Here is a 26,561-nt window from a genome sequence, read left to right on the forward strand (position 1 = left end):
TCTCCTCTATTCCAGTCATTATCTTTCTTATCTCAATGCGTCCCCTTTCTCTGCAGGCTTACTACTGTTTTCCAAATTTGATGAAAGGCCATTGACCTAAAATGTTTGCCTCGTTGAACTTGCTCAGCCACTTACTATGACCATGGCTGATCCTCTATCTCGATTCCATATTCCATGGAAAAAAACTGTTGGAGAACTGATTCCATTTATAGCTTGGAAACAGGCTCTTCGGCCCACTGCGACGATACCGTCCATCAGTTACCCATTGCAGGAGTTCTATGTGTTCCCATTTTTTTAACCCGCTCGCTACGCTTTAGGGGCGGTTTTGCAGAGGCCAGTTAACCTAGCAACCTGCCTGGCTTTGGGACTTGAGAGGAAACTCGTATGGTCACAGGGAAAATGTGCAAACTCCACACAGATAGCACGCAAGGTCAGGATTGAACTTGGGTCTCTGGTGCTGTGAGGTTGAAGCAATTCCCAGCTGCACCACTGTGCCCCCCTTAACTGAGGATGTAAACACCAAACACCCAAAATCAGTGGGGGCTGTGGATATATAAACACCTCTGTTGTTGATTGCTAAGCTGAAGATGTATAATGTGTAAGAAGGAAATGCAGATGATGGTTCACACCAAAGGTAGACACAAAATGCCGGAGTAACGCAGTGGGTCAGGTAGCATCTCTGGAGAGAAGGAATAGGTGACGTTTCGGTGACACATGTAGACTCTTTAAAAGAACAGTTCCACAAGGAATAACTTAACAGTGACTCCTACTATTTTTAGTCACACAATGGTGTCCTCGTCTCTACTTTAGGACTACCCGACTGACAGTAGGGTATTGTTCCATTTGTGGATCCTTTGCTTCCCTTTTGATGGAAAATGCAATCCAGCAACCACCGTAACTTTGGAGTCTAGACGTAGAAACAAGGAACCGCAGATGCTGATTTATGCAAAAGGACACAAAGTGCTGGAGTAACTCAGTGGGCCAGGCAGCATCTCTGGAGAGAAGGAATAGGTGACATTTTGGGTTGAGACCCTTCTTCAGATAGAGGTAGATTTGTTGCCATAATAAGGCTGGTGTCTAACTGGTCTTCACTGCTGGCACAGTACAGTAGATACATCAACACAACAAATCTTCATCAAAATTGCCAATACATTGAACTCCCGATGTCTCAGTGGTCTGATTCTTCACAATTGGCACACTGTACATATCAACACTCCAATTCTTTATTAAAGTTCAGCCAATCCACCAAACCTTTGGCAATGACCTTCAAATTGACAATTCCATGGTGTTCCGTATTTAGCTTCTCCACTGACCTTCCCCTGAGAATGCTTGGAATAGCTACTTGAAGTTTCCATTGTAAATATCCTTGGTTTTCAAGATGCAATGACAGAAATGCATCAAAATTGAGTCGAGTTTATTGTCACCAGTATGGTGAGGTGCAGGTACAATGCAAAACTTGCAGCAGCATCATTGGCACATAGACTCAGACAAACACACAAACAAATTATAGGTCAAATTTCTAAAACAAAGAAAAACGTGCAAAAACATAATTAGAAAATAAAACGGGTCCATGGTATGTCCATGGAGGAATGTTTCACCTGACGCCGGAGTTCCATCTTCATGGCAAGAGGGCCCTGAAAATTATCGGACTGGCTGCAAGGCCACAAATGGGCCCCGACCTCGGGTGTTTCACAGAGGAAGAGGACTTAACTTTCTGGTACCTTTCCCCCACAGTGGAAATTTTTGATTCTGCTGTGGGGGTGGGGGGGGGGGGGGGGGGGGGGGGGGTGGGGACGTTTGTGTTGAACTCTATAATGTGTTGTGTCATTTTTCTTTATTTTTTTAACCTTTTTCTATGGTTTGTATGGAAACTTATTATCTATTTTATGTAAAGCACTTTGGTGTCAATGCGAGTTGACTTAAAACGTGCTATATAAATAAAACTTACTTACTTACTTACTTACATGGCAGTACAAGAGGTGATCTGTGGTGTCCCATTATGGAGGTAGGATTAGGGTTGTGCAGGTGGATTAAAGAACCTGATAGTTGCATATTTTGATACAGTGACCCCTGGTTCTAGATTGTCTCACGAGAGAAAAGGTGGTCTCTGTCGTCACCTTGCCAAGACCCCTTAGAATCTTAAATGTTTCAATCTTCTAAGCTCCAGCAGATGTTTGTAGCATAAATGTAACACAAAGCAGATTATGCACCATCGGTTGTGGCTATAATATCCCATGGATATCCTTTAAGTGAATCAAGAACCTGATGGTTGCAGGAAAGCATTTGTCTAAGCTGGTCCATTCTCTCAAAATGTGTTTGTGGACCTGCTCTAGAACAACACCAGTCTGAGTCACCAGAGCAACTCAGAGGCTGCTACCGGGAAAACTTCAGCTACAACTTGCAATGTGAAAATGAAACTTTCACTCCCATTATCAGATCTTTCATGTGCTAATCTGGATGGAACATCAACTTGTGCAGTAAATACGTACACAAGCCCGATCAGTTTGCAATCTTATCAACCAGTTTATCTTCGGTACAACTGGTAGCCCAGTTACACATTGGCCCTCATGTCATGTGAGGCATTGTATCTTTGCAAAGTTTACAAAATCTGTTGCCAGCAAGCCTTGGACTGACCCTTGTCTTCTTAGTGAGGGAAGGTGACTCTACTGTTTGTCATGAGCTCTTCCCCACAATGAAACAGCTTGATGCTGAGTTGGCCTCTGGGCCTGATGGCTTCACAGTACAGTGAACCTAAACTCCTGCTGTCTCACACGTACATAGTAATTACAAACAAATGTAGGCCATGTGGCCACTCAAACCTCCTCTGCAAATCAATCCGATCATGGTCAATGTGATAGTAACCTCAAATCTGCAATTCCGCGTAACACAGTAACCTCTGGCGTTTCAAGAATCCATCTACCTCTGCCTTAAATAGATTTCAAGATTCTGTTTTCCACTGTCCTGTGAGAACGAGAGTTCCAAGTACCACCTTTTTCTCCCTTCATTACTGTCCTAAATGTGGGTGACCTTCATTTTGATACAGTGACCCCTGTTTCATACAATACAATACAATACCTTTTATTATCATTTGAACCTCACATGAGGTTCAAAAGAAATTTGGTTTCTGCAGCCATACAAAAAAAGAACCAAGACACACACCAACACAATTCAATTCACATAAACATCCATCACAGTGAGTCCTCCTCACTGTGATGGAAGGCAAAACTTAAACATATCTCTCCCCTGCACTCCCCTCTCCCCCCCATGTCAGAGTCAAAGACAGAGTCAAAGCCCCCGGCGGGCGATGTTAAATGTCCTGCAGCCATTAAAGCCACGCCGGGTGATGCAAGGCCACGCACCGGGTCTTGGTGTTGGAGCCCCGGCGGGCTCTTGGTGTTGGAGCTCCGGCGGGCGCTCACAAAGTCCCGCGACCATTCCAAGCCGCGCGGGGCGGTGATGTAGGCTCCCGCTCCAGGTAATCTTCAACCCCGCAACTCGGGCGGGAGAAATCGCCGTTGCGGAAGCCCCGAAAAGCGGTCTCCCACCAGGGACCCGCGGTCTCCCGGTATTACTGTCCACAGACCTGCGGTAGGAGCTTCCGAAACTCCGGGTGTCGGGTCACAGCAGCGCGCCACCACAGCTACACCCGCTCCGGACTCGGCCAGCTCCGTGATGGTGAGTAAATCCGCAGCTCTGCGACTGGAGCCCCAGGTCATTCCTGTTGGAGGCCGCTCCACGTTGCAGCCCCAACGACAACGGAGACCCGACAAAGAAAAGGTCGGGTCTCCCGTGCAGGGGAAAGACCTTAAAGTTCCCCCACCCCACCCCCACACACATACCCCGACAAAAAAAACAATAAAAACTACATAGAACAAGACAGAAAACAATAAAAAGACAGACGGACTGCAGAGGCCGCTGCTGACAAGAGTCGCGCCGCCCACTCGTGAGGTGATCTCTGCAGTCACCTTGCCAAGACCCCGTAGAATCTTAAATGTTTCAATCTTCTAAGCCCTAGCAAATGTACAAGACACAAATGCAATACAAAGTTAGCCCTGCGGCCTAATAACATGGAGCGGTGCAGCCTTTCCTGAAGACTGGCCTGGAGCTTCAGGAGCGGGCACGCGGACTTTAACATCGCAGAGCGTGCGTTTCTTTGCTGAGGATCGCTAGAGGAAGAGCTCCGACCGCGGAGCCTGTGGACTTTAACACCGTCTCCGGTAAGAAGAGGCCGACTCGGGAGCTCCATGTTCCAATCCGTCCCGACGCCGGAGTTTCCATCATCCCGACACGAGGGCTTTGGACAGCGGTCTGCCGGCAGAGTTTGTCAGCGCTCTAGGTGGCTGCTATTTGTATACATTGGGTATGCAGCAAATAATTTTACTGTACCTAGCCACATGTGATAATAAAGTATTACATTCCATTCCTATGAATTACCTGTGTGGACCAAATACCTGCAGCTTTCTGCAGAGTTCCTGTGTTACACTTTGGAGCTAGGTGAATCCCATCAGTAAATTTCCTTTTGTCTGGTCCCGCACTGCCTTATTCTGTTCATTTTTACCCATGTCTTCTACCTCAAGAATAGTATTAGCTACAAAAAATGAGCGGCACAGTGGTGTGACTGGTGCAGCTGTTGCCGCGCAGTGCCAGACACCCAGGTTCTATCCTGACCTTTGGTGCTGTCTGCGTGGAGTTTGCACCTTCTCCACGTGACCTCATAGGTTTCTTAGTATATTCCAAAGACATGCGGGGTTTGTGGGATAATTCTGTAAAATTGTAAATTCGCCCCTCTGTAAAATTGCCCCTAACGTGTAAGGAAAATGAGAAAGTGGAATAAGGTAGAACTGGTGTGAATGGATGATCAATGGTCAGCGTGGACTTGTTGGGCCTCTGGGCCTATTTCCATGCTGTATCTAGTTAGACTAAACTATAGTAAATATTTCCATCTTCATGTAGGATAGGGATGACTCACACATCTTGTTATACTCCCAAGGTACCTATGAAGCATTCCTGTATTTGAGCTGCCAATTTCCCTCTTGTTCCACCAAATCAGTATAACAAGGCAAAAGCATCCTGTTATACATCCTGTAGTTCCTCTCATCTTGTTCCACCAACTGTCCAATTGCAGACTCACTGCCTTCCTCCCTTTAATTTTACTTTAATAGTTGATTTTTGTAGCTTTAAGAATGAGTGCTTTTGCTCCAGAGTTGGATGTATCTGCCTTGAGCTCTTCCTGATTCCCTTTGATCTGACCCCTGGGACCTGTGCCAAATGGACTCGGTAGTGAGACTGAACCTTCAGGCCTGCCTTCTGCCGTTATTTACGGGTTTTTTCCTGGCAGTCCCAAAGCATTCAGAGTCTAGTGAGTGACAGCATTGTTCCTAAAGATACAATGCCTCTTTTCTGCTTTGATTCTCGTTGCCAATAATAATGTATCTAAAGATGGACATTCAATGCTGCTGGGGCTTTTCAAGTTAAACATAGAACAATGCAGCATAGGAACAGGCCCTTCAGCCCATAATGTCCATGCCAAATATGATGTCATGGTGAACTAATCTCCTCTGTCTGCATGTGATCCACATCAATGAAAGGCATAGATAGACTGGATGTGGAAAGGATGTTTCCACTGGTGGGAGAGTCTAGGACCAGAAGTTATAGCCTCAGAATTAAAGGGCGCTCTTTTAGAAAGGAGGTGAGGTGGAATTCCTTTAGTCAGAGGGTAGTTAATGTGTGGAACTCATTGCCAAAGAGGGCTGTGGAGGCCAAGTCAGTGGATATTTTTAAGGCAGAGATAGACAAACTCTTGATTAGAATGGGTGTCAAGGGTTATGGGGAGAAGACAGGAAAATGGGATTAGGAGGCAGAGCTCAGCCATGATTGAATGGCAGAGTAGACTTGATGGGCCGAATGGCTTAATTGTACTCCTATAACGTGAACTTGTGAACATCCATCCATGCCCTGCATATCCATGTGCCTACCTGAAAGCCTCTTAAATTCCACTATCGTATCTGTTCCCTCCATCTCGCATGGCAGTGCATTCCAGACACCCACCACTCTCTGTGCAAATAAAACACCCTGCACATCTCCTTTAAGGTTTGCCCCTCTCTTCTAAAATCAATGTCTTCTCATCTACGACATTTCCATCCTGGGAAATGGATTCTTTCTGTCTACCTTATCTATGCTTCTCACAATACTTCTATCTGGTCTCTCCTGAATCTCCGATGTTCCAGATAAAACAATGTAACTTTGTCCAACCTCTTGTTATGGCTAATACCCTTTAATCAAGACAGCATTCTGGTACACCTCTTCTGCACTCTCTCCAAAGCCTCCACATCCTGGTGATAGGGTGACCAGAACTGTACACAATACTCCAAATGTGGCCTAATCAAAATCACATAAAGTTGCAACATGACTTCCTCACTCTTATAATCGCTGCCCTGACAAATATCATTTTGAGATAGCATACAATAGGCCTTCTTTACCACTCTATATACTTGTGTTGTTACTTTCAGCAGAGTTGTGGACTTACACTCGATGATCCCTCGGTACATCAATGCTTTTAAGGGTCTTGCCATTAATTGTGCATTTTCTCCTTATATTCGACTTCCAAAAGTTCAACACCTTATGCTTGCTCGGATTAAACTCCATCTGTCATTTCTCCGCCCGAGTTGCTGGGTTTTTCTCCTCGAAACAAAGGAGGGTTGGAGACGATGAATATGCATAAGATGCGCTGCTCTAATTTCTCTACATCGGTGAGACCAAGCACAAGCTTGGAGATCGCTTCACCCAACACCTCTGCTAAGTTTGCAGTAACCAACCTGATCTCCCGATGGCTCAGCATTTTAACTCCCCCTCCCATTCCGAATCCAACCTTTCTGTCCTGGGCCTCCTCCATGGCCAGAGTGAGGCCCAGCGCAAATTGGAGGAGCAGCACCTTGGGTAGTTTACAACCCCAGCGGTATGAACATTGACCTCCAATTTCAGGAAGTCCTTGCTTTCTTCCTCCTCCCCACTCTCCCACAAGCCTACTGTCTACACCTCTTCCTTTTTTTTTGTCGCCCCCCCCTCCCCGACATCAGTCTGAAGAAGGGTCTCGACCCAAAACGTCGCCTATTCCTTCTCTCCATGGATGCTGCCTCACCCGCTGAGTTTCTACCTGCTCTAAGAAGGGTAAGTTGAGGGCAACTGTTCCCATTAGCTATTGGTTCATGGACCACAGGATGCAGACTTGCATTCCAAGGTCCCTTTGTACATCTTGTCATTAACAGGTATACTCTCCCCTCACATTTAACCTCCCAAAGTGCAAGGCCTCACACTTGCTCAGAATAAACAGCTTTTGCCATTTCTCCGTCCATTTTTGTAGCTGATCTATATCCCACTGATACTTTGATATCCTTCCTCACTGTCCGCAACTCCAACAATTTCAATATCGCCTTCAGACTTCCTAACCAACCCACCTATATTTATGTCCAAGCCATTTATATATATCGCACACAACAGAGATCCCAGCACAGAGTCCTGCAGAACTCCATTGGTCACAGACCCAACAGAATGACACATTTCCAGCACAAACCTCTATGTTCTCTGAGTAAGACAGTTCTGAATCCAAACAACCAAGTCACCATTGACCTTATGCATTGTAATCTTCTGGTTCAGTCTACCATGAGGACCTTTATCAGAAGCCTTACTAAAATCCAGGTAGAAGACATCCTGCACTAAACATTATAAATGCTGTTCCCTTTATCATGTCTCTGTACACTGCATTCTTTATTCTTATTTTCTAATCTCCTTGCATCAAAGGTCAACATATTATTTGCCTTAAATAAAACTGAAAATGGTAGAAACATTCAGCAATTCAATTCAGTTTATCGTTTCAAGTCCGAGACCTTAATAGCATTTTCTGCTTTTATTTCATATTTCCAGACTCTGCAGTTATTTTGATTTTCATATGCTATTTATATTTCTGAAGCTTTGCTCTATCTGCATTTTAACTTACTGTGTTTCGTGTACACAATGCCCCAAGCTTTTAGAAGACCAACCGCTTCTGGTCTCTCAATGTCTGAAACAAATTTTGTTTACCTGCCTTTCTTTCAAAGTATTAATCCCACATACAAGAGCATCTTGGATGACTTGCACTGGTCTCAGCACATGGATTCCACAACAAAGAACGTGTTCAAGAGACTCTACTTTCTTGGAAGTTTAAAGAAATTCTGCAAGTCTCCAAATTCTCCAATAAAATTCTACAGAAGAAAATATCCTGACTGGTTATATCATGACCTGGCAGGACAATTCCAATACACATAATGCAAGAGGCTGCAGAAAGTGGCGGACTCAGCCCAGTCCATATTGGACACAGCTCTGCCCACGATCTATACCATCTACATAGGGCTCTACCTCAGGAAGACATCATCTATCATCAAGGATCCTCACCATTCAGCTTATGCCCCGTTCTTCAACAGGAGATCCTTACACGTGACAATAATAAGCCAATACCGATGCAGAAGCCTGAAGTCACACTGCTCCAGATTCAGGAACTGCTATTTCACTGCAACTGTCAGGTTCTTGAACCAACCTGCACAACGCTAATCCGACCTCAGCACCAAGATACTATGGAGCACATCTTGCGCTACCATGTACTATTTTTGTATAAATTGTGCATTTTATGCACTGCATGTCAATTTTATTGGCATAGTCTTTTTCCTTTTGGTGTCTTGTGTTTCATTAGAGTTTATTCACAATTTATGCATAATTTAGGTATAATAATGTTTTTGGGAGCTGACTGAGTCAATGTGCCTGTGATCCTGCTGCATGCAAGGTTTTCATTGTATCCGTATCGCGCTGTACTTGTGCATGTGACAGTAAACTCGACTTGACTCAGTGTAACTTCTTCACGTTATGCTCCAGCAGCCACCCTTTGCCTGTTCACTTAACCCTGTCTAAACACCTACGTAATCTCTTTGTGTTGTCTCAACCAGAACTAAATACATGGATACATTATACTCCATCTCTTCATCCACATCTTTAATGTAGACTTCAAATGGAGAGGAGTGGCACAGTTGCTGCTTTATAGCACCAGAGACCCAAGTTCGATCCTGACTATGGGTGCTGTCCGCATGAAGTTTGTACTTTCTCCCGGTGACCATGGAGGTTTTCCCCGAGTGCTCTGGTTTCCTCCAACATGTCAAAGACATACAGGTTTGTAGGTTAATTGGCTTCTGTAAATTGCCACTAGTGTGTAGGATGCAAAAGTGGGATAACATAGAACCAGTCTAGATGCTAGATGCAGGAAGATTGTTCCCAATGTTGGAGAAGTCCAGAACAAGGGGTCACAGTTTAAGGATAAAGGGGAAATCTTTCAGGACTGAGATGAGAAAAAAAAATGTTACACAGAGAGTGGTGAATCTCTGGAATTCTCTGCCACAGAATGTAGTTGAGGCCAGTTCATTGGCTATATTTAAGAGGGAGTTAGATGTGGCCCTTGTGGCTAAAGGGAGTATGGAGAGAAAGCAGGTACAGCATACTGAGTTGGATGATCAGCCATTATCATATTGAATGGCAGTGCAGGCTCGAAGGGCCGAATGGCCTACTCCTGCACCTATTTTCTATGTTTCTATGTCTATGGGTGATCAATGGGGTGGGAGATTGCATTAGTCAAAATATGGTGGACCTCGTGAAGGTTACAATCAACTAAGATCAAATAGAACAAGTTGTCCTACAACTTTAGGCTGTGCACGCCATATGCAAGAAGAAGGGTGATCAATAATCAGTGTGGACTTGGTGGGCTGAATGACCTGCTACCACACTGTATCTCTTAACTAAATAAATTGCAAACATTACTATCGCTCCTTGCTGCAGATCACTAATCACAGGATACTCTCTTGAAAATAAGCTATTTAATTTTAGTTTACAGTCTTTAACCAAACTTCCAACACCTGAACTCTGTCAGCCCACTAACAGTAAACTTTTGGAAGGCCAATATGGGTAGAAAAATGCACACATCCCGACTGGTTCACTTCACCGACCTTTCAGCTGCAGCATTAAATAACTATGTCATTTGTTAAGTAATTGAGCAATGTGGTTACATTTGCTTCAGTTTACTGGGAATTTTCAAGAATCAGGAATTTAGGAAGTATGCAATCAATTATTTCATTTTCTCTGCAGCCAACTTGTTTAGAACTACAAGATGTAGGTGATCAACGCCAGGAAAATCCTCAGATTAATCCAATTTGTAGATTTTCTTTACTGATGTAAATTGTCTTCGGTCCCTCATGCTCATTAAACAATATATTGGATGCCTCTCTGATGAACATTACAGTATTTCTTTACTTCCCCATTGTAACCTTTGATGCTTCCTGCTGCTACCAGCTTACTCCAATGATCTAGAGTTTTTTCTGTATTCAGGCTACTTTTCACCGATTTTTAAAACTTGCCTGATCCTCAGGGTGATTCGGCAACTCCTCTCACTCTCCAGAACTAAAGATGGATCAATTTTCCTGTGAATTAAGAACTTTTTTTTCCTATCATCATTACCTGTTGGCTAATGTGCCAATTTAATTTAATTGACCTTTCCTATATAATTAGCCTTATTAAGCCTCTAATTTCCAGCTTGCATGCACCAACCACAAACTCATTGTAACATTGATGATACCACGATTGCTTCATTGTTGATCCCCGCGGGGTTTTTTTTTATATTTAGCAATGTTTCATTACATTCAATCTACATACAATATGAAATAAGTTGATTCCTGGCAAGTTATAAATCAATTTTGTTTAAAAATGTCCCAAATGCATTCCATGAACCTCAAACTATTTCACCCATTTATTTGCCAGTGTAAATGAAAATTAACATTGTTCATTATTTATTTACCATTTTTACAAGCTTTTCATATGTCTGTAGAATAAACCACTGTCCAACTGTGTAATTATTCAATGAAGGGCCTAGATAGACTGGTTGTGTTAGAGCCTAGGACCAGAGACACAGCCTCAGAATAAAAGGACCTTTCTTTAGAAAGATGATGATGTGGTGAATCTGGGGAATTCACTGCCATAGACGGTTGTGGAGGCCAAGACATTGAGTATTTCTTAAGGTGGAGGTTGATGGGTTCTTGATTAGTGAGGGCATCAAGGTTATGGGGAGAAGGCAGGAGAATGCGGTTGAGAGGGAAAAATGGATCAGCCATGATCGAATGGCAGAGCAGACTCGATGGGCCGAAAGGTCTACTACTGCTCCTATGTCTTGTGGCATCATGACCTGTTCCAGCTCCCCCCACCCCTCACTACAATCAGTCTGAAGAAGTCCTGACCTGAAATGTTGCCAATCTAGTCCCGCCACTAACACATCCTGACCCGCTGAGTTACTCCAGCACTTTGTGTTTTTTCCAACTCTAGATCTGTCTTCAGGTGGACCAGTCACTATTCCCAACCAAGATCTCTGCCCCTCCATTCACCCCACCCCCCCCCCCCCCCCCCCCCATAGGTTAAAGATCAAGTTGAAATGGAGTTTAGAGTTTATTCATTTACAACCTGCTTTATCAATATAATCGCATTAAATCCTGATCTTACATAATCTGGTAAAAAGAAACAAGGCAATCAAATCGTTACTATTTTAATGTCTTCAATGGTACACATGAGATACACAATTAACAGTAGTCAACATTTTATATAAACAAAGGTCAAAGCAAGACGAGCATCTTGCAAACACCAGCAACTCATTCTATTTACAGATATTCTTTCCCTCGCCCTACCACCCCACTCAATATGACCAGAGCTAACATGTTACCTCAACAACACTGCACTAATCCCAATCCCTTATAGCAAAAAAAAAAAAAAAATTCTGCTGGAATATGCTCAGTGAATGGGCGGCACAATGGCGAAGCGATAGAGTCTGGTCAGCCTTCACTGCACTCTCTCATAGAATCATAGTCATACAGCTCAGCCCAACTTGCCAACGCCAACCAACATTCCCCATCCACACTGGTCTAACCTGCCCACACTTGGCTTTACACCTGATAGTACCTGCCTCAACTACCTCCTCTGGCAGCTTTTTCCATATACCCACCATGTACCTCTCAGATTCCTAGCGGTGCCTCTATCACCCTCCTTAGTTCAGGAGTTCACACCTGTACCCACAATTCCAGATATGGCCTCACCAGGGAACCATATAGCGGGAGAAAAATGTCTCTTCTCTTATACTCAAATCCCCTTGTTGTAAAAGCCAGCCAGCATACCATTTTCCTTCAGTCTGAAGAAGGATTTGACCTGTCATGTACACCATGTACTCCAGGAATGCTGCTGACCCGCTGAATTACTCCAGCACTTTGCTTCTTTTGTTTGTAAACCAGCATCTGCAGTTCCTTGTTTCTATATCACTCTCCTTTTTAAATGTCACCCACCTTGTCTTTGCCCATGCATCCAAACTATCTGTATCCCCTGAAACTCCTCTGGATCCTCACAGCACACACTGCCATCCAATTTTGTATTAGCAAAAACATTTGGTTATAGTATACCACAAACCCAAATCCTTGAAATAGGACGTGAACAGTCAAGGCATCAGGGCCAATCTCCGAGCCATCTCCTGGAACGCAGTCTCCCAGCTCAAAATATCTTGTTGGTTCTTACTCCTCTGTTTTGTGTCCATCAACAAATCGCCAGTACTTTAACACCAGCACTGTGTGCTTTAATCTCACTATTAACCAACAATAGCGATCTTGCTTTACTGAGCTATTTGCACAAGCTGCCAAATAATTGCTCAACAAACAAATGCTCTCCTGTAGCTTCCCAACCGCTGGAATATGTCCTTCTTTCAGTCAATAATTAAACTAGGTGCCCATCCTTCATAGATGCTGGGAATCCCCATTCGAACCCCACTCAGGACATTGCAAACTGTGCAGTCGTGGCAGTCACATCAGAGCCTCAGACAGGAAGGCAGAAGGTGCAGCAGAGTTGTCAGGGGTGGCGGGTGTGAGGGAGGGCTCTTTATTGTTTGCTGGTGGCTCTGAGGGTTCAGCTGGCGACTGACCCAGAGGAGTGGTCATACACGGTCTTTCGCTGGCACAGTCTCCCGGTGGAAACTCCGATTTCTCGGTTACAGCCGGGCAGGTCAGATACGGATCATTGGTCACGGGCAAGTCCTCGGCCACTTCCCTTTTCTCTCCCCGGCACTCGTTGGCCACTTTGAGCAGGAGGTCAACCTTTGCAGGGACCAGGCCCTGGCTGGTGTCGGAATGGGCAAGGGTACAGTACTCTTCACTGTAGCTGTACCCTCCATCCTCCTCCAGTGGCACAGTGCCCAGGAAGGTGCCATGGGATGGATCGTGAACCACCGCCCAGTTCTCAGACATGCCCTGCTCATCCTGGGGCATGAGAGGGAGCAGCACGGAATGATTATTGCAGTACTCTTGAAGGTGCTGGATGGGGTTGCGGAACTCAGTCTGAAGGCTACCTTTGGTGTCCAAGTCGAAGGTCGAGGTTTGGTTGATTGGGATGGGCTTCAGGTAAGAGATGTTAGAAACAGCTTCATCCCAAGGATTCAGGATGACTGTGACACCTCTGCCCTCAGGCACCTTCTTCAGCTCTTGGCATGACCCCCCAGAATTGTTACGTTGTGCATGGTTTTTGTGGATCCATTCCTGAAAGAGAAACCAAAGGTTACTCGGCCCAGCATAGTCCTTTCCTGTTGTACTATTCCACCAGCAGCATCTCTTTGGCCCACTCTCATTAGTGCTCCCTTGCCAGCTTTGGGTATCTCGACATGCTTCCCCAACCCCAGCCCATTGTCTCCTGTATCTGGACACTGTGAACGGCTCGATTGTAATCATGTATTGTCTTTCCGCTGAATAGGGTTAGGACACAACTAAAGCTTTCCACCTCGGTACATGTGACAACAAACTAAACTGAACTGCCTCCCACCACTGGAACCATCTCCACGTAACCTACCCCGACTACCCACCCACATCTGCATTAACAATAGGAATGTTTGTCAAGTAACCCTTGCATTCCCTCTCTCTCTCTCCACCATGCGATCATTGGGAGAACATACAAACTCCGTACTGACAGCACCCGTAGTCAGGATCGAACCCGGGTCTCCAACGCTGCGCAGCAACTTTACCACTGCGCCACCATGCCACCCAGATGATGTGTGCAATCTGATGGTCTGCAAGTGTGTCAGTGTACTGCATATAGTTTTATCGTTAGTGTTAAGGTGTCTTTTGTGCCATCCGCTGGTTTGCAGTGTGACAACGCACTGTGTATTGTTTAATTGCTTCACTCTCAGTGGTGTTGTGCACCCTCTGATGGCCTGCAGTATGATAGTGTGTTGTCATGGAGTCATAGAGTCTTACAGCATAGAAACAGGCACCTTCGACCCAATGGACACACCGGCTAACATGTCCCATCTACACTAGTCCCACCTACCTGCGTTTTGGCCCACATCCCTCTATTGGCCCACGTCCTATACATTTCGATGTCTAAATGTTTCTTAAACTTTGCGATAATGCCTATCTCAACTACCTCCTCTGGCAGCTCGTTCCATTCATCTACCATCCTCTGCTTGAAAAAGTTACCCCTCAGATCCTTATTAAATCTCTCCCCCCCCCCCCCTCACCTTAAACCTATATCCTTTGGTTCTCGATTCCCCTACTCTTGGCAAGAGTCTCAGTGCATCTACCCGATCCATTCCTCTTATGATTTTGTACACCATAGATAGGATCACCCCTCATCCCCCAGTTTAGAGTTCAATGGTTTTGTTGGCAATGTTATGCCCGTGAAGTATGTCCTTGGCTACCCTGATGGTGGCCTCACCTGCTGCTCAGGTGTGTGCAGGGATCACTGGGCAGCGAGTAGAAAAGCAAAAGCAAAGTCCAAAGGCTTTTGTTTCCCTTCGTAAACCCAGAGCCCCCTCACCAGCGCCAATGGCTGGATCAATGGCACACGGAGTTTGACTCTTCCCTGTTCCATCAGCATGAATCCTTGGGCAATGGAGCATTGGGGAATTGAGGGAGAATAACCTTCAGTCAAGAGCATTAATGTCTGTACCTTGAAGTTTCCATTGTGCTGGCTGTAGAGAGGCTGGAAATAAGAGGCCGGGTTTGGAATATGAATCCACACTTTACCTACAACACTAGAAAGGGGCAGAAATGACAACAAGAGTCAACATCTTTGATCTACATCTTTCAGACGTGCAATCCGTCAAAGCAACTGATCGTAAAACTCACACTTTTGAATCAGATGACTGCAAAGACAAGCCGAAGATGATCCAACAGTGCATTACTGAAGGAGGTAGAACCTGAGGAGCACTGAGGCATCAGACGTGCTCGGTCTCAGACGGGATATTAAACCAGGGCCACATCTGTTCTTTCAGACAAATCTAAAGGTTCACAGGTCTAAAGGTCTCTGAAAGGATTAGGGAGTCAGTCTCATGCTCTGACCACAATTTAACGGTCACTTTTCATTATTAAACCAGGGCATTTTCCTAATATCATAACGTTCTGCGTGTAAATTAATAACGCACAGAAGGAGACAAAGTTCTGGAGTAACTCAGCGAGTCAGGCAGCATCCCTGGGTAACACGGATATGTGACATTTCAGGTCGGGACTCTTCTTCGTCCCGACCCACAACATCACCTACCCATGTTCTCCAGATATGCTACCTGACCTACTGAATTACTCCAGTATTCTGTATCCTTTGTAAACCAGCATCTGCAGTTCCTTGTTTCTAATAATGCACTAGCTACCTCAGGTCTCGCACAAGCAGGATGAGGAACAGCTTTTTCAATAACACTATAACACTGCTGAACTCGGAGTCCCGTCGCTAGATATCTTTAGTCTCTCCCATTTGTATACAGTATTTGCCTATGTACCAGTTTTGTTTCTAATCCATCCACATTCCACACATTGTTAACCAGTACTCGTTTACTCTATTGTATGCTTATTCTGTATTTTTATTTTCTACGTCTACTATCTTGCACTATGACTAGACGCTAAACTGCATTTCGTTGTACATATACTTGTATCTGTGCAATGACAATAAAGATGAATTGAATTGAATTGCCTCTGTAATGCAAACATTACTTTAGATGCTGTGAAGTGCTTTGGGTGAAAAGGTTACTACATCAATGCATTGCTTTATTTCTTTAATGTAAAAATAGTTTTCAAATACTGAGGGACAGTACAGAAGCCTTGGGGGGGAAGAGCTTTGGTGCCGATGGGTGTTGGAACTGCAGAGACTGCTCCCCACCAAGCACAGCGCAGCATCACAGGGAACTGCAGATGCTGGAATCCTGAGCAAAATAAACAAAGAGTTGGAGGAACTCAGGCCGGGCGGTATCTGTGGAGGGCAATGGACAGATGACATTTCGGTCTGAAGAAAGGTCCCAATCAATAGCATTGTCTGTCCATTTCCCTCCACAGAAGGTGCCTGAGTTCCTCCAGCACTTTGTTTTCTGCAATAGCTGAAGAGGACACCAACCCACCAAAATAAATGGAGTCCCAAAGAAATGTCCCACACAAGGGGCTATTGGAATACCACGTGGAGGGCAGACGCACAGCGTTGAGAAACAATATCTCCAGTTTCAGTGACACTGGGGGAAGAGTGCGGGGAGACGGGAGACTGTCTCCAGAGGCACTGGACTGTCATCTGCTCCAGTGACAGTGGGGGGAGAGAGTGACAGTGGGGGGGGGGGGGGGGAGAGTGACAGTGGGGGGGGGGAGAGAGTGACAGTGGGGGGGAGAGAGTGACAGTGGGGGGGGAGAGAGTGACAGTGGGGGGGAGAGAGTGACAGTGGGGGGGGGAGAGAGTGACAGTGGGGGGGAGAGAGTGACGGGGGGAGAGAGTGACAGTGGGGGGGAGAGAGTGACAGTGGGGGGGAGAGAGTGACAGTGGGGGGGTAGAGAGTGACAGTGGGGGGAGAGAGTGACAGTGGGGGGGAGAGAGTGACAGTGGGGGGGTAGAGAGTGACAGTGGGGGGTAGAGAGTGACAGTGGGGGGGAGAGAGTGACAGTGGGGGGGGGGAGAGTGACAGTGGGGGGGGAGAGTGACAGTGGGGGAGGGGAGAGAGTGACAGTGGGGGGGGAGAGTGACAGTGGGGAAGAGACACTGGGGAGAGGGGCTGCAACCATTTCTGCTGTCATCGCAACTGCTACAAAAGGGATGTACTCACCGCGATGGAAGCTTGAAATAGAGTGATATGAAAATGATGACCGCCAAGAGGAGAGGTGCAAACAACACACACAGCAGGTTGTTTTTTGTTGATGCACTGTTTGGACCTTTGAAAGAAAGAAGAGAATGAAATACAATTACTGTTTCAGTGTCAGGGGTTATGGGGCGAAGGCAGGAGAATGGGGTTGAGGGGAAAGATAGATCAGCCAGGATTGAAGCACATTGTTACTGGCAGGACCATGGGAAGATGTTGCTGCAGATTTTCTACGCCCACTCCCATCAGGAGAGTCAATACTAGTTGTGATCTTCCAGTGGAAGTGGTGGAGGCAGGTTCGTTGGTATCATTTAAAAATAAATTGGATAGGCATATGGATGAGAAGGGAATGGAGGGTTATGGTATGAGTGCAGGCAGGTGGGACTAAGGGAAAATAATTGTTCGGCACGGACTTGTAGGGCCGAGATGGCCTGTTTCCGTGCTGTAATTGTTATATGGTTATATGTGATTGTCCACTACAGCAGATAATATGAGTATGCGATAATGAAGTCTACAACATCGGAAAAGACTGCAGCAGCTTCGATGGAAATCTTCGCAAGACACGGTCTACCAGTGACGTTATATTCAGTCAATGGGCATCAGTTCATTTCTCAGATGTTTGCTGGCTGCATGAAGATCACAGGTGTGTATCATCACAAAGTCAAACCAAAGTGGCCGCAAGCTAATGGAGAAGTGGAACGTCAGAACCAAACTCTAAAGTCGAGGAAGAGAATCTCCCAAGCAGAAGGCAAAGATTGGAAGCATAGAAAATGGCTGGAGGAGTAGGCCATTCGGCCCTTTGAGCCAGCACCGCCATTTAATATGATCATGGCTGATCATCCAAAATCAGTGCCCCATTCCTGCCTTCACCTCACATCCCTTGATTCCGTTAGCCCGAAGAGCAATATCCAACTCTCTCTTGAAAACATCCAGTGAATTGGCCTCCACTGCCTTCTGTGGCAGGGTATTCCGCAGATTCACAACTCCCTGGGTGAAATAAGTTGCTCTTATCATATGTAGCAGCATATAGAGCTACACCGCACATCATAACCGGGAAGAGTCCGGCAGAATTGCTCTTTGGAAGGAAAATCCGCACCAAGGTACCATGGGTTAGTGACATGATAAATGACCAAGAAGTGAAATATCAATGTGCTGAAAAGTAAGGGGCATCACAGCTCCATACAGACAGGAGATGAGTTGCCAGACTTTCGGATGTGATGGCTGGAGATGAGTTGCCAGTGAGGAGTGAAAGTCCAAGCAAAATGGACACACCCTTCTTTCCACAGCCATACACAGTGGTGACCAGACAAGGGAATAAGGTGGCAGTCCAGTCACCAGACGGAGTCACATATGACAGGAACACATCATATGTGGAAAAGTATCGCCCGTTGTGATAATCCAGGGATGATGCAGACTGAAGTTGAGACTGTGAGGGATCAGACCAGTGACTACTAAATTGATGAGCCAAGAAGGCACGAGTTTGTGGTGGAGTCCAGGCGAAACCAGAACCAAGATGAACTGGTGGAGCAGGACATGAGAGGTCAGAATCCAGTGCCAGCGCAGATGGAAGCAGTGGCCAGATCAAAGCGTCAGAGATCACCCAAGAGATACAAGGATTATGCAATGTGTTGACACGTGAAAGTGATGCATTATCAATAGAACGAATGCTGTATCATAAATGGTGTAGGAATGTTCAGTCTACAATATGATTGGGGGAATCCTTTATGTTCAATAAGGGAGGGATGTCATAGTTAGACTTATTGAAATGTATCACGTGTTACTCTGTCAGAGAGGTCAGAGGTTGGCGGGAAATAACTGATGGAGAAATAAAACAGCCCGTTTGTACTCAGTGTTTAGTTTAGTTTGGAGATATAGCGCGGAAACAGGGCCTTCAACCACCGAGTCCTCACCGACAAGCGATCCCCGCACATTAACACTACCCCCCCCCCACACACACTTGGGACAATTTTTACATTAACACCAAGCCGAGTGACCTACAAACCTGCACGTCTTTGGAGTGTGGGAGGAAACCGAAGATCTCGGAGAAAACCCACGTAGGTCACGGGGAGAACGTACAAACACCGTACAGACAGCACCCGTAGTCAGGATCGAACCTGGGTCTTTGGCGTTGTAAGGCAGCAAATCTACCGCTGTGCCACCCTGCATTGTTGAATGTGTATTTATTTTAATCAGATCAGGGCGAGAAACTGACAAAGACCACATCAGAACTCTGGGATTCACTGTGAAGGATGTCCATCCATGGATACTGTGTGAAGCTCAGCGAGTGTGGAAACAACCTGCCACAACTCTGAACTGTGTTTGGCAAGGACTTTATTTAAACATTTCTAAAATAAATTTCAGATTATAAATTTCTGTTATCAAATCCCAATTTCAACAGTCACTGATCTTTACATGATCTTGTCCCATCAAACGCTCCCAGAGGAGTTGGGGCAATTAGTAATAAGCAGAATTTATTTAGTAAAATATGGTTATTAGATATTCTATTACAAGCCAACAGGGCTCACAGTACTTATGGTGCTTATCTTGAGTCACTGTTTCAATCTTTGGCAGATGCCATTTTGTTGATCTCAGTTCCGGATGTCTTTGATGAAAAAAATAACTTACTTAAGGGACTAAATGCAACCTCTACTCTTTGTAAATTAAAATATAACATGCTGGCAATAAGGAAAATTGTTCCTGAAGTCTTGTAGGACCAAAGAGAAAATCTTTTTCAAATAGAAATATTCAAGTCGAACAAATATCTGCTTTAAAAAAAAAACAACAAAAAAACTCTTAAGGGATTGCAAAAGGTTGGAACAATCAACTTGGTGGCAGTGTTTGGTGGACAAACTCAGACGTGAGAGGAAGATTGCTGATCACTATCAAATGTCTTTGTCATCATGGGCATATCAGTGGTGAATATAAACTGATCTATTCTAATTGGGTCAGCGGTAGTTTCCGTGCATAAGAAACCCACTGAACATGCAGAAACACAGTAATAGAAAATTAAAGAATTGGTGGATTTATTAATGAATCACTTCAACCCAAAACCAAGGGAGATTGTGCAAAGCATTAAGTTTGATTCATGGTTAAGGTAGCCTAACAAAATAGTGAAGAGATACAAAAAAAGGGTGGAAGCAGAATCAATACACAACTGATATTATTAATGTACGACTGATATACATGAAATGTTATTATTATGATATGTGCTTGCTTTGAATAAAAATATATATATTAAAACATTTTTTTTTTAAAGCTAGCTGGAATAACTCAGCAGGTCAGTGAAGGAACGGGAGACGTTGAGAGTCGAGACCCTTCTTCAGACTGGTCAATTCCAAATTTCAAATCCTCTGAAAGCTGGCAAAGATTTGACAGGAGTCTCATCAATCCCACCCTTAGGACCTTCTGCTGCTGAACTTTGGGGGGGCAGAGTGTGGTGGAGACGCCCCTCAAACAAGGGAAGGGGTATCACTCCAGGGGGCAAATGAATGGCAAGGGTGCCGGGTATAACTGTGGTTTTTGGGAACACTATCATATATAACAGATACAGGATAAAGGGAATAACTTAGTAAAGTCCAATTAAAGATAGTCCAAAGGTCTCCAATGAGGTGTTTAGAAACATAGAAAATAGGTGCAGGAGTAGGCCATTCGGCCCTTCGAGCCTGCACCGCCATTCAATATGGCTGATCATCCAACTCAGTATCCCGTACCTGCCTTCTCTCCATACCCCCTGATCCTTTTAGCCACAAGGGCCACATCTAACTCCCTCTTAAATATAGCCAATGAACTGGCCTCAACTACCTTCTGTGGCAGAGAGTTCCAGAGATTCACCACTCTCTGTGCGAAAAATGTTTTTCTCTCAGTCCTAAAGGATTTCCCCTCTATCCTTAAGCTGTGACCCCCTTGTCCTGGACTTCCCCAACATCGGGAACAATCTTCCTGCATCTAGCCTGTCCAACCCCTTAAGAATTTGGTTGGTCAGGTCCGCTCTCTAGTTGGTGAGAGGATGGTTCAGTTTTTCATGTCTATCTTCGGTTTAAACCAGCATCTGCAGTTCCTTCCTACACAAAGACAAGGGAAATGCGTGGAAACTGACCCTTCAGTCCGCGGCAACCAGCAATCGCCCCGTACACTAGCAATATCCTACACACAATGGACAATTTACAATTTTTACTGAAACCAATTAGCCTACAAACCGGTACACCTTTGGGGTGTGGGAGGAGACCGGAACATCCGGAGAAAACCTACGTGGTCACAGGGAGAACGTACAAACTCCATACAGACAGCAGCCGTAGTCAGGATTGAACCCGGGTCTCTGGCGCTGCAAGGCAGCAACTCTACCGCTGTGCCAAGAGAGTGAGAGAGAGTTACTATGTCATGGGGAGATACAGGACTGCGAGGCATTAGTGTCAACATAATCTTTCAAAGCATTCAAGTAACGATACACTTACCAGGACCTGTACTCCATGTTATTTCTGCACTCCACTTGCTCCATGGACCCTGAAACAAAAGTGTCTGTACAGGTCGTACACGGACACGTCCTCTATAGTGGGAGTCTGGCTCCAAATCAATTTTCCTAATGGCCAGATGTCGGATATCATTCAGCCGACTTTCCATCTTCACATCCTGCAGGGAATGTAAAGGATGTAAATCACAGTGTGGGACAGAGAACAACCTGGACGGTTACAGTCACCACTGGAAGGTTTACTTGTGGCGTTGCAAATTGATATGGATGGGCAGTGTGTGTGTGTGTGTGTGTATGTGCATGTGCGTGTGCGTGTGTGTAAGGCCAAACAAAGGTTTGATGTGAAGGAAGGAACTGCAGATGCCGATTTAAACTGAAGATAGACACTAAAAGCCGAGTAACTCAGCGGGACAACCCAGTGGTATGAATATTGATTTCTCTAACTCCCTGTAACCCTTGCACCCCCTCTCTCTCCCCATCTCACACCCACCCAAGTCGTACCAGCTTCAAAGTCATCTTGTTGAGTTTCATTGTCTGTACTCGTTTTCACCTAGCTCACAGCTAACAACAGCCTGTTCATTTATCATCGTTACTTTTTTGCATATCTTTAATTAATCTATGTTACTAAAAGTCTGATCTTGACCACTTCCTGTTGTTCTGTATATTGATTTTAGACATAACGCTGCCACTTATGGCTGTGATTTTTGGCCATCTTACTCCGCTGTGCAGAACAAGAGGATTTTTCCCATCGATGAAAAATAAAAGAGTTATTAGTGTTTTTAAAAAATGTTGAGATTCTCTCTCCTGAAGGCCACGCCCCTTCCGGAGGGACTATAAAACCAGGAAGTGTTGAGTGCCTCAGTCAGTCTCTGCAAGATGGGGGAGCAAGAGGGTCACGTCTCTCAAGTCTGAACTGTGAATAACACTGAACATATTTCTACTAAACTGTGAATGTGGTTTTACTGACCTTGAGTGCCCTTAATGTGCTTTGAAAATGAAATGTGGTTGGTTTGAAATAAAGCACAGCAAATGGTTGTTGGTGGTGGTTGGTTTGAAATAAAGCACGATTAAAAGTCTAAACTTGACAACTTCCTGTTTGCACTGTATATTGATTTTAGATAAAACTGTGATTTTTGGCCATCTTGCTCAGTCGCCCTCCGCTCATTAGGTGCAGAGGATTCTTCCCATCAATGAAAAATAAAAGTGTTATTAGTGTTTAAAAAATGTTGAGAATCTCTCTCCTGTCAATCATGCCATGAAGGCCACGCCCCTTCCGGTGAGAGGGGGAGGGATTATAAAACCCGGAAGTGCGGGTGTGGCTCAGTCTCTGCAAGATGGGGAGGGAGAGTCACGACTCTGAGCTGTGAATCAACTGAATACACTGAATGCCTACTGAACTGAGAGTGTGGTGTTTTGTGCGGTTTTATGGTGGATTCACCCTGCTTGAAATGGTACGAAACTGCATTTGAATGTGGTGGTCTTGCACCCAGCATGAAATGGTATGAAACAGCATTTGAATTTGGTGGCCTTGCACCCTGCTTGAAGTGGCGTGAAACTGCACTTGAGTTTGGTGGCCTTGCACCCTGCTTGAAGTGGCGTGAAACTGCACTTGAGTTTGGTGGCCTAGCACCCTGCTTGAAGTGGTATGAAACTGCCATTGAATTTGCTTGCCTTGCACCCTGCTTGAAGTGGTAAGAGACTGCACCTGAATTTGGTGGCCTTGCACCCTGCTTGAAATGGAATTTCAAGGAATAGCCGCGAGTCAACTGCCAGCCAACCAGCTGTGAGTGAGCTGCCAGCACACCAGGCTCGATTGACTGAGCTGCCACCCCAAGAATCCATTTGTCCCACAATGTCCATTCTAGCCCTCTGGAAACCAGTCCCTTCAGCCCACAACATCCATACTAGCGCTCCGGAAAGCTGGTTACGATAAAAATCGGCAGTAATTATGTTACTGTTTTCGGAGTGAATTTCAGTGCAAATTCTACTGAAATGCAAGTGTACACAACATGAATCACAGGCCGTGTTTTGGCTAGGAGCACAGTGCAGTCAGAAGGTCAAAGGTAATTGGCCATGGAAGTTGTGAGATCGCTTTGTGGGTTGGAGATTATTGAAGTTTCTTACCACTTCAAGCAGGGTGCAAGGCCACCAAACTCAAGTGTAGTTTCATACCACTTCAAGCAGGGTGCAAGGCAAGCAAATTCAATGGCAGTTTCCTACCACTTCAAGCAGGGTGCAAGGCCACCAAACTCAAGTGCAGTTTCATGCCACTTCAAGCAGGGTGCAAGGCCACCAAATTCAAGTGCAATTTCAAACCACTTCAAGCAGGGTGCAAGGCCACCAAATTCAAGTGCAGTTTCATACCACTTGAATTCCTGGGGTCCTTTCAATACCCCGGGAATGAATAACAGAGAAGGGTCACCAACCTCTTTCGTCTCTTTGCTCCAGTACTCCAGTTCATATTGCACCATCTGGTCCAGATAGAGCGATTTAAACTGCCACGTGATATTAACATTCTGTGCGGTGGGATTGTTCGTCACGGACAGGTGGAAAGGGGCTTTCAGCTGGACTGAAAGATAGAAGCATTTCAGAGTTAAACAGAGGTACGGAGTGTTGCCACAAAGATTTACATTCAGAGTTAAATTAGAGATACAGCGTGGAAATAGGCCCTCAGGCCCACCGAGCCTGCGCCGACCAACGATCCCCGCACAGTAACACTATCCCACACACACTAGGGACAACTTACAATTTTACCAAGCCAATTAGCCTACAAACCCGAGTGTCTTTGGAATGTGGAAGGAAACCAGAGCACCCGGAGAAAAACCCACGCAGGCCACGGAGAGAACGTACAAACTCCAATGGAGAAAATTGGAGAGAATCTATATATTTCTGGTGCAATTGTGGATACAATTGGAAACACAGAGGGGTTAAAATCTTCCCATTTCAATCAAAACCTTTAGCAGTATTATACACTTCCACATCAAACACAATGCAACCAGTGAGCAAAACTATTCTCTGCTCTTATCAGAACCAGCACTCCTTCATCAAAGGGGCCAGTGTATTGTCGTGTGTACCGAGGTACAGTGAAAAGCTTTCGTTGTGTGCTAACCAGCCAGTGGAAAGACAATACATGATTACAATCGAGCCATTCGCAGTGTACAGATACATAAGGGAATAACATTTAGTGATCATAGTCAACGTTAAAGCAAGGGCTGCACAAAGAAAGTTCTCCTCATGTCCCACCCTAGTGTCCACAGCATCTGGACTGCCTTGAGACCGATAATCGTGAAGAGTCTCGTGGTTTCAGGTCATCAGGACAGCAGCACAGGTGTCGGAGGTTATGGGGGGAAGGCAGGAGAATGGGGTTAGGAGGGAGAGATAGATCAGCCATGATTGAATGGTGGAGTAGACTTGATGGGCCGAATGGCGTAATTCTGCCCCAATCACTTACGAACTAATGAAATTTACACTTACTGTTAAGAGAAGGTCTGAAGTTATTGACAGTAACATCTTTAGCCTGGCTGCTTGATTTAAGAATTAGAGTGAATTTGTAAAATACTGAAATGTGTGTCACCCTCATTGTACAAAAGTAAGTATGAAAATCTCCCCCCTCCACTGTAGGCGACAGCCTCGTCAGCGTGCAGTTATTCCAGCAATTGTTGCCCCTTTTAGGAAAAGGAAGATAATTAGTTTACACAATATGGACGAGAGCTATTTAGGGCTGTCCACCCCTTAATGTTTAGTCTAGTTAGAGATACAGCGCGGAAACGGGCCTTTCGGCCACCGAGTCCGCATCGACCAGCGATCCCCACACACCAACACTATCCTACACATACACACACACTACGAACAGTCCTTTACATTTATACCAAGCCAATTAATCTATAAACCTGCACGTCTTTGGAGTGTGGGAGAAAACCAAAGATCTCGGGAGAAAACCCACGCAGGTCATGGGGAGAACGTACAAACTCCCACAGTCAGGATTGAACCCGGGTCTCTGGCACTGTAAGGCAGTAGGCCTACCCCAGTGCCACTACCGCCATATTGTGTTGCTCTTGATTTTTTTATGGCCCCTCTGTCGGGCCCCTTCAGTCTTTACCGGTCTTGGCTGAGGTGGGACTTCAGACTGCCCTCCTTTACCTTCTGATGTCCACTCAACAACAATGATAAAATGGTGTTGGGCAGAGTCACCAAGCCCCCATGCAGCAAGGGGTCAGACTCATCCCAGGGTGGTGGACCTGTGGAATTGTTTGCCACAGAAGGCTGTGGAGACCAAGTCAGTGGATATTTTTAAGGCAGAGATATATAGACTCTTCATCAGTATGGGGGTCAGAGGTTATGGGGAGAAGGCAGGAGGATGGGGTTAGGAGGGAGAGATAGATCAGTCATGATTGAATGGCAAAGTAGACTTGATGGGCCAATTGGCCTAATTCTGCTCCTATCACTTATGATGTTATGATCTAATGAACTGACGTGGCCTGCAGGCTCTGCATTAATATTTGATGGCGAGGAAGAGGGTTCAGTAACAAGATTGAACTCAAGAGCTCACTGTGGAGGGGAACTGCAAAATGAACCCAGATCACAGGGTTAACTAAAGAATAAAGCTCCCTCTAAACCATCCCATTAAGCTTTCCCAGGGCACACACACAGCATGTGGTACATGTGGAGTGCAGTGGCAACACAGGTAGGGCAGGTTCAGCATGGGTTTGGTGCAGAGAGATGAGTCTAGAGTTACCTTCTTATAGTGGGTTATAGCACTTTAACTACAATACAGAGTAAAACTTCCTCTGGACCAGGGGTTCCCAACCTATTTCATCCCGTTTACCCCCGGCAACTTTAGTAGCACATAACAATGTTATTTCACTTATTCATGAAAAACTAAAGATGAACAGATACCGGTATACCAGAACC

General features: G+C 45.3%; 1 protein-coding gene across 1 annotated transcript; it reads right to left on the reverse strand.

Annotated features, from left to right (window-relative positions):
* Nucleotides 1-11,601: 11,601 nt before the first annotated feature.
* LOC116985842 lies at nucleotides 11,602-25,297 on the reverse strand. The gene is made up of 6 exons (XM_033040913.1): nucleotides 25,125-25,297; nucleotides 24,077-24,219; nucleotides 21,637-21,811; nucleotides 17,153-17,258; nucleotides 15,031-15,115; nucleotides 11,602-13,625 (listed from the first exon to the last, which is right to left on the reverse strand). The coding sequence occupies exons 1-6, from the start codon at nucleotides 25,228-25,230 to the stop codon at nucleotides 12,897-12,899; spliced, it is 1,344 nt and encodes a 447-aa protein (XP_032896804.1). The 5' UTR covers nucleotides 25,231-25,297; the 3' UTR covers nucleotides 11,602-12,896.
* Nucleotides 25,298-26,561: the final 1,264 nt, after the last annotated feature.

The sequence above is a fragment of the Amblyraja radiata genome, chromosome 22, assembly GCF_010909765.2.
Source record: "Amblyraja radiata isolate CabotCenter1 chromosome 22, sAmbRad1.1.pri, whole genome shotgun sequence".
NCBI classification, from domain to species: domain Eukaryota; kingdom Metazoa; phylum Chordata; class Chondrichthyes; order Rajiformes; family Rajidae; genus Amblyraja; species Amblyraja radiata.

What these genes read in the sequence shown, in the direction of transcription:
- LOC116985842 (XM_033040913.1), bottom strand. Translation starts at nt 25,230, where the DNA reads ATGAGGGTGACACACATTTCAGTATTTTACAAATTCACTCTAATTCTT. An exon ending in GGAGCAAAGAGACGAAAGAG is followed by an intron (nt 21,812 to 24,076) that starts GTTGGTGACCCT and finishes CATTCCCTGCAG; the next exon opens with GATGTGAAGATGGAAAGTCG. An exon ending in AGCACAATGGAAACTTCAAG is followed by an intron (nt 13,626 to 15,030) that starts GTACAGACATTA and finishes TTTCTCTTTCAG; the next exon opens with GAATGGATCCACAAAAACCA.